Source organism: Benincasa hispida, chromosome 2 (assembly GCF_009727055.1).
Source record: "Benincasa hispida cultivar B227 chromosome 2, ASM972705v1, whole genome shotgun sequence".
In the NCBI taxonomy this organism is placed as follows: Eukaryota; Viridiplantae; Streptophyta; class Magnoliopsida; order Cucurbitales; family Cucurbitaceae; genus Benincasa; species Benincasa hispida.
Window position 1 is genome coordinate 11343217 of NC_052350.1, and position 8585 is coordinate 11351801.

Sequence of the window (8585 nt, forward strand, 5' to 3'; positions counted from 1 at the left end):
TTTTTGTTATAAATTTGTTCTTCCGTTCCTCTTTATCTACTCAAATTAGGCCACATGTACAACATTCTTTTATTGTCTTCATTTATTTTATTCTTCCAAATTAGGGAAGAATTGTTTATAAATGTTTCGATTCTTACTGAATAATATATCAAGAGCTTAGAAGAACTTCTAAAATTCTTGATTTCTCTCCACCCTAATTCACTTTATTTGACCATTTCATATGGAAATATATAAAAATTAGCTTCTCTTGTTTTTATTTTCTTTTTTCTTTTGTAGTTGTTGAGATATTTAACGTGGGGTAGTGGCGTGTGGCTATTATTGTTTTTGAAAAAAACGTTAATGTAGATTTTTTTTTTTTTTTTTTTTTGAGGAGAAAAAATTTATGTAGATTTGATATGCTCAAAAGATGACTTTTTATTTGTCTTCTAAGACTTTTTTTATTATTATTTTGTCTTTTAAGACAAATATATTATTTTATTTATAAAAAAAAAACCTACATTAAAATTTTCCGATATTTAAGAAAAGAAATATGTAGAAAATTTTGGATTTATTTTATGAATATTGTTATTTATGAAATTTATTAAAAAAAAATTATAGTTATTTTGAAACTTGTTATTCAAATATAAACTCATCTCTTGAATAGGATGAATCGCTATGAAATTTGCTTTAAAACAAAACAATTAGAGTTAGGCTCATTAAACTTAAATGTGTATTATTCATGTAGCGGATCTTTCAATAGAGAAAATATGTCAACCTAAGACGAAGAAAGGGGTCTATCTATTTTTATTTTGTTATTCAGTTAAACCAATGATTCATTGTTGTAATAGATAATAAAAACCATGCATTTTGATCTGGCATGCATATTTTTTTATTTTCCAATAGATTTAAATCTTTCATTAATGTTTTTTTTTTTTTGATATAGTGAGTAATAATAACTCTATAAAATTTATTAAGAAAACATAATTACTTTGCTAACAAGAGTGTAGTTCAACTGACATAGTGTTTATATTATCAACCTCGAAGTCTGAGGTTTGATTCCCCACCCCACATTTTAATTACAAGACCTTTAAAAAAAACATAATTATTTGAAAGTTACTATTTAAATATTGTAGTTTTATTATTCAAATATGAGTTGGGTATTACTAAAACTACAATATTTGAATAATAATTTCAAAACAACTATATTTTCTTAATAAATTTCATAAACAACTTAAAGAGAAGAGGAATGTATAATTTTTTAAAATAAATTTAGTGATCTTCGTCTTGTGAAGAGATAAAAATTTTAAAAAGATGGATCTCGTCACTTGATCATTAAAATTACAATATTTGAATAAAAAATTTCAAAATAAATATTAATAAAAAAAATTGAAATTTTCAACTAAACCATATAACAAAATTATACCATGAAAAACGCTTCATACACAAAGCAAAACAAGCAAAAGGAAAAACCAAAGAGGAAAGAGACAAGTTGAGAGAAATCCCAAGAATCTTGTGACTTTGTCTAAATTAGTTTATTAAAGTAAAATCTATTATTTTCCCATTTTTAAATGGTTAATCTTTGTCTCATTGGCATAAAAAGAACTTGTCTTCTCTATTCATTCCTCTTTTGTTTCTTTTCCTTTTAATTAGTCTATGTTATGTAAATTAATTTTTGAATCATATTCAAATCTACATTAGAAAAATTTGATGGATTTAAATATTATGTTAAATTCATGATCAAAGGAAATTTAAAAAACTTCCCTTACAATTTACCCTTTTAAAGTCACTATTACTATCTTACAAGAAAAATAACTAAATAAATTTAAAATATTAAATTAACCTAAAATTGGTGACTAGATTAACATAAACTAATTACACTAATTATCTAACATTTCTCCAACATAAAAAGTTTAAATATATCATTATGTCCTTGAAATTTCCACTATTTTCAATTCTGTTTTCCCTAATGCTCCACAAGTTCCGGTTTTTATATTTATTTATTTATTATCATTAAATAAATAAACCTTATTAGATAGCCTACGTTAAATTTGGATCTCACCATATTCTATTAGATAACCTTAACCAACCACTGCTTAATTTTTTTCCTTTAAATCCAACTTTAACTCTATCCAAGAAAAATATCAAACTTCTGGTATAGATAATAGGGGTGTTCTGATGACTCGAAAAAATCGATCAACCCAATTCAATCCGTGCAGTTTGGGTTGGGTTATCAACTCATTTAGGTTGAGTTAGGTTGGATTGGGTTGGGTTCAAATAAATGAAAATTTTATGGATTGGGTTGGTTCATGGATTCACCACCAAAACCAACCCGAATTAACCTGAATTTATTATTAATTTTAAAATATATTTTTTTTATTACCTATAACACAGTTATTTATACATATATCAATATTTTTTGAATAATTTATTTTTCAACCACTCTTAAAAGTAGTTTTTTTGCACTTTAGAAAGAAAGTTTTTACTATATAAATTGAAATTGAGTTTTTAATGTATAAATTGAAATTGAGTTGTTAATCTTAATTCAATATATGAAAACAATTAAATTAAATTTTTACAATTTACGTTTTGCTTCTTTTTAGAACAAAATTTTAAATAAATGACCCGATTAACCCGAACCAACCCAACCCAAATATTTCATGGTTGGTTTGGGTTGAGTTCATTTTTTAATAAGGGTCCTTTGGGTTCAAAAAATTTACCACCCGAACAATTGGGTTAGGGTCTAAAAAGTCTTTAAACCCAATCCAACCCAACCCATGAACACCCCTAATAGATAATTATAGTAATATTATTATTAGGTTTAAATATCGTTTTAGTCCATGTATTTTTTTAGTTAGTTCAATTTTAGTCCATTTTTCCAAGTTCAATTTTAGTCCATTTTTCCTTATCCAATTTTAGTCCCTATTATTTTAATAAATATTAAATTTAGTCCCTCAAAATTAATTTTTATTGAAATTAGTTAAATAATAATAATAATAATTTTCTTTCAAGGAAATGCAATGTATGAATATGTTTTTAATATTTATAGTGAAAATGTTAATAGACAACAAAAATAATTTAGAAAAAAAAATATAATAGACTAGTTGTAGGAACTAAATTTAAGATTTATTGAAAATACAAAAACTAAAATTGAATATTTGAAAATACATTGACTAAAATTGTATATTTGAAGGTACAATGACTAAAATTAAACAAATTCCAAAGAGTTCCTCCATCTTCTCCTATTTTTATAGCTTTCACATCTATCGAAATACTTCATTTTACAACTTAGCACCCCAAACACCAACTTTCTACTCCAATATGTTAACTCCAGACTTCATAACTTAACTCAGTGCATCAAACAACCCCTCTAACTTGCCTGGAAAACTTTGTAACTTCATCCTTGCTTGGAAAACTTTATCTTTACTTCCATGCTTCCTAGCAAATCTTTCAAGAGATCACCCTAACTTAACACACTTTAACTTTAGAGTTTTATGATTAAGCTACCAAAAAGAAAGGTGCACCTTACTGGTATAAGTAATGAAGGTGGAAACCTGGTTGGGCATTCCTACGCACTTGACATCCCCATTAATTATTTTAAGTATTTATTCACCATACTTTCATATACTCGTGATCTCTCCTATTCAGACCGATCTCGATTCATTCATGTACTCCTCTAAACTTGGGTGTTGTATCATTATACAAGATCAGATACTTTATAATATTATTATATTATATTTTTTTTAGTTTAATCAAAATAAAATGAATTTATTGCATGAAATATTATATTTATAAAAAAATTCATATTTTTTAATGTAGTTGTTCATTTGAAAATTAAAAGTCTAAATAAGGATAAACGGAACACGGTGTTATTTTTAGAATTTATATAGTTTGGATCACATAATCCACGAATGATTTTAAAAGAGAAATTTACCAAATGAATATTTTTTTTAAGTTTAGAAAAAACAAAATAGACACAATCAAGGGATACTTTTGAAATTTTACTAAACTAAATCTATCCCAATTCTCCATATAGCTGGCCACTATGCCACATATAGTTATCAATAACCCTTCCTTATATTTATAATGGTTGTATTCTTAAATGGAAAAAAAAAATACAAATTCAAAAATTAAAAAAAAAAATTAGAGGGAGCAATAATTATAGGAGGCCAAAGAAAAACAAAAAAGTTACTCTTATCAAATTGTACTCTAAACTTATCAAATTGTTTTGTTTTTTTACTGATCTTTTAATATCATCAAATTGCATCTCAAACTTTATTGCAATCTTAAAAAACTCACGTGATAACTTTTCCATTGAAATTTTTATTAAATAAAAAAAATTTCATATGTTTTTAATTAATTAATTCTAAAATATATGTAAGTATGTTACAAAATTGATAAAAAAATTTCAATTATAAATAACTTTATAGGTAAATTGTTGTTCATAATATTTAGTTTAGGAAATTTTATTTAAGGGTTGATTTTTATTATGCATTAATAAACTTATATTTGTAGAAACCTTGATATTATGGCAAATAATTAAGTTTACAAAGGTTTTATATTGTTTTTTATTTTTTGGTTAAAATTAGTAACAGCATTGGGAAAGGTTGGATAGATAATAGAAATTTAATATATATTAAGTAAAGGTCCAATTTGATGGATTTTGAATTTTTTAGTGAAATTGTTAGCTTCATCAACGGGCCTGAAGTCCAAAGGCAAGCCCAAACCCAGTATAAGATGCAATTCAAGTTCGATTTGTTGGCATGCCTATTTGGCCCATATTTAGATAGATCAAGCCTACATACATTTATAATTTAGATAAAATATTTTATTAAATATGAACATTTTTAAAGTGTTATGAACTGAGATTTTTTTTTTCTTTTTTTTTTCTTTTTTTTTTTTTTNTTAAGGGGTGACTGCAAAAGGGGAGACTAAATGTAAATCGTACAGTTAAAAAAAAAAAGAGACAAGATGAGAGAAATTATATATATATATAAAGGCTATATTTATCAATTCGTAATGAAAATTGATGTAATCGGAATGGAATTTCATTGATAGATCAATCGTAATTAGTCTCAATAACAAATGTAATTAGATTGGTTTTGATCACATTTATTTTAAATTATGAATCCATCCCATTATTGTTACTGTTGTCGTTTAGGCTCAAACAGTAATTATAACGATAATGATTATGGTAAATTTGACAATAAATGTGACATATTTATAATTTTCATATTCTAACCATAGCAATATTTGTAACAGTAATAGTATCGACACGTAATTTTTAAGCGCAATTGTATTTTTTTTATTATAAATTTGGAGTTGGGCTCCAGATATCAGTATGAGTACATAACATAGCTAAACAACATCAAATGTAATCAACTAGTGCTCACTTTTTTTTATTACCATTGATTTATTAATTTTTCATTAGAGTAAAAGTGACCTAAAATGAATCCAAGTTTGACCTAAACTTTGATCCAGTTAACAAAGTAAATTGATTGGACAATAAACTTAGTTATGGGAGATTGGGTCGATCCACTCAACCCAAACTAGGGTTGGCAAAATTTCCCACAGGGTTGGGTCCTCGGGGGTGCCCTCCTCGAATCCTCGGTCTGACCAAGGTTGGGGTCAAATTGGGGACCTTTTTAGGGTCCCGAATCGGGGATGGTGCGAGGATGGGGAGGGTATTCCTATCCTATCTCTAACCTCGACCTCGTCCCGATTAGATTTTTAAATATATTTTTCTCTATATATGTATGTATGTTATTGTAGGTAGTTAACTTTTTATATTTAGCATAGTTTTTAATTTAGCCCAATTTAAGTCCGACTAAAGTGTCCAAGCCTAAACCAAAGAAAATCTTAGGATTTTTTTTAATTTAAAAAAGGTCCTCGTTGGGAAACAAAAAGGGAAACAGGGAATTCCCTCCCCCGTCCCTGCCTTTGTGAGTACATTCCCCCATCAGAGATGGGAACAGAGAACCCCTCTCCACCTCCACCTGACCCCATCACCCCGATCTCATTGTCAATACTGATCCAAACCTTAATCCAAAAGGTGGCTTAGCTTTGCTAGACTTGTGTTGAGCTTGGACTAATTTTTTTTTTTTTCAAATCGGGTCCGACTAAGCGAACCCGAAGATGAGGATTGAACCAATGGTGAAAATTGATTTTTTTTTGGTTTAAATAATATTAAAACTTGCTACCGAATAGGCAATTGGAAATAGGAGCGATGATGGGTTTTATGGAGTAGAAAACGACACCGCATTGTTAAGGACTGGTTTGGGATTTTAGAATTGTATGAGGGAGAGGATAGGAATTTAGAAAGTAGCCCTAGCCACCCATTATTGCAGCAGTAGCACAGAAATTGGACAAAACCTAAGGTAATGGACACGGGTTAATAAAGAGAATTGTGGTTATGGCAGAAATGGATAGAACCCCCATTTGAGGCCCTCTTTTCTCTTCCCATTTCTACAAGATAACACTCCTCTTCTCTTCTCTTCTCGTCTCTTCACTCCCCAAATCCCATCCTCTTCTTCTTCCTCTCACCCTTTTCCTCTCTCAGATTCTTCTTCACTCCTTCAATGGCGGCCATTTCCTTAGCTTCCGCTTCCACTTCCTCTAAGCTCCTTTTCCCTCACCCTTCTTCTTCTTCTTCTTCTTCTTCTTCTTCTTCCTCCTCCCCCCCTTCTTCTTCCCTGAAGCTTTCTTCCTCTTTCTTGAACCCTTCTTCAATTCGCCCTCTTTCCTTCTCTTCCCCCTCTCTAAACCGTCCTCGTTCCTTCACAATTCGAGCCGCTCGTGGGAAATTCGAGAGGAAGAAACCCCATGTCAATATCGGCACAATTGGGCATGTCGACCATGGTAAAACCACTCTCACCGCCGCTTTGACCATGGCTTTAAGCAAAGTCCCAAAGAAATATGACGAAATTGACGCTGCCCCAGAAGAGCGTGCTCGTGGTATTACAATTAATACAGCTACCGTCGAGTACGAGACTGAGAGCCGACATTACGCTCATGTCGATTGCCCTGGCCACGCTGATTATGTCAAGAACATGATTACTGGTGCTGCTCAAATGGATGGAGCAATTTTGGTGGTTTCTGGTGCTGATGGCCCAATGCCACAGACGAAGGAGCATATTTTGTTGGCTAAGCAAGTGGGTGTCCCTAATATGGTGGTGTTTCTCAACAAGAAGGATCAAGTTGACGATGAGGAGCTTCTGCAGCTTGTGGAACTGGAGATGCGCGAGTTGCTTTCTTCCTATGAATTCCCAGGTGATGATGTTCCAATTATTGCTGGTTCTGCTTTGTTAGCTTTGGAAGCTTTAATGGCTAACAACAATATAGCTAGAGGTGAAAATGAATGGGTGGATAAAATTTTTGAACTTATGGATGCTGTTGATAGTTATATACCAATACCTGAAAGACAAACAGACCTTCCATTTTTGCTTGCTGTTGAAGATGTGTTTTCTATTACTGGTCGTGGTACTGTGGCTACAGGGCGTGTTGAAAGAGGAACCGTTAAAGTGGGAGAGACGGTGGATATTGTGGGATTGAGGGAAACTAGAAACACTACAGTAACAGGAGTCGAAATGTTTCAGAAAATTCTTGATGAAGCTTTAGCTGGGGATAATGTTGGGTTGTTGCTTAGAGGTGTTCAGAAGGCTGATATCCAAAGAGGGATGGTTTTAGCCAAGCCTGGCACTATCACTCCACATACCAAGTTTAGTGCAGTTGTGTATGTGTTGAAGAAGGAAGAGGGTGGTAGACATTCACCCTTTTTCGCCGGTTACAGACCGCAATTCTATATGAGGACGACCGATGTTACAGGTAAGGTGTCTTCGATTATGAACGACAAGGATGAGGAGTCAAAAATGGTTATGCCAGGAGACCGAGTGAAAATGGTTGTGGAACTGATTATGCCTGTGGCTTGTGAACAAGGAATGAGGTTTGCTATCAGAGAAGGTGGAAAGACTGTTGGTGCTGGTGTGATTCAGTCAATAATCGAGTGAGTGATAGGAAGACACAACTTAATTGCGGAAACCAACTGAAAATGTTCTTTACTCCTTTTAAGTTAGGCTAAAATTTGAACCAACATCAATGATTTCTTTTCTTCATTTTGTGGACTTTTCTGGATTCGATGTCATATATTTGTAGTTTTTTTGTTCTCTTGTTGGTTTGGCTCGAACATGTCCAGCGTGGCTCGATAATGTTTTTTAGGATGCTATATTTGCAGATACCTTCCCCCCCTTCCCCCCCTCCCATATGCTGCTGCTTAGTCTTGTCAAGGTTTCTCAATGAAGAGTCTGCAAATTTCAAATATATGATTCCTAATCATTAATCAATATTCTAGTTCGAGATGATTTCTTTCTTTTGGGTAGCGAACTCCTTATGCCTGTGTACTTGATTGTATGATTTGATTGTAAAAACTGTGTGCAGGGAATTATTTGGTAACAATGTACCAAAATGATATGTTGTTTCCATAGTTATTGTCTTGCATTCTCATGGCTTATAGGTAGACTTGCAGAGTGAGCTGTTTGCAGCTTGTCATTAGCATCTCATAGGATTGGGAGCTGCATTTCTCATCTGGAAATTCTTGTTTTTGATACTATGTT

At 31.4% G+C, this 8585-nt stretch overlaps 1 protein-coding gene across 1 annotated transcript; it reads left to right on the forward strand.

Moving 5' to 3' along the window:
* The first annotated feature begins 6379 nt into the window (after window positions 1–6379).
* On the forward strand, window positions 6380–8333 carry LOC120071178 (elongation factor Tu, chloroplastic). The gene has a single exon (XM_039023288.1). The coding sequence runs from the start codon at window positions 6555–6557 to the stop codon at window positions 7980–7982; it is 1428 nt and encodes a 475-aa protein (XP_038879216.1). The 5' UTR covers window positions 6380–6554; the 3' UTR covers window positions 7983–8333.
* Window positions 8334–8585: the final 252 nt, after the last annotated feature.

Coding starts and splice junctions, on each gene's coding strand:
- LOC120071178 (XM_039023288.1), top strand. CDS start 6,555: ATGGCGGCCATTTCCTTAGCTTCCGCTTCCACTTCCTCTAAGCTCCTT.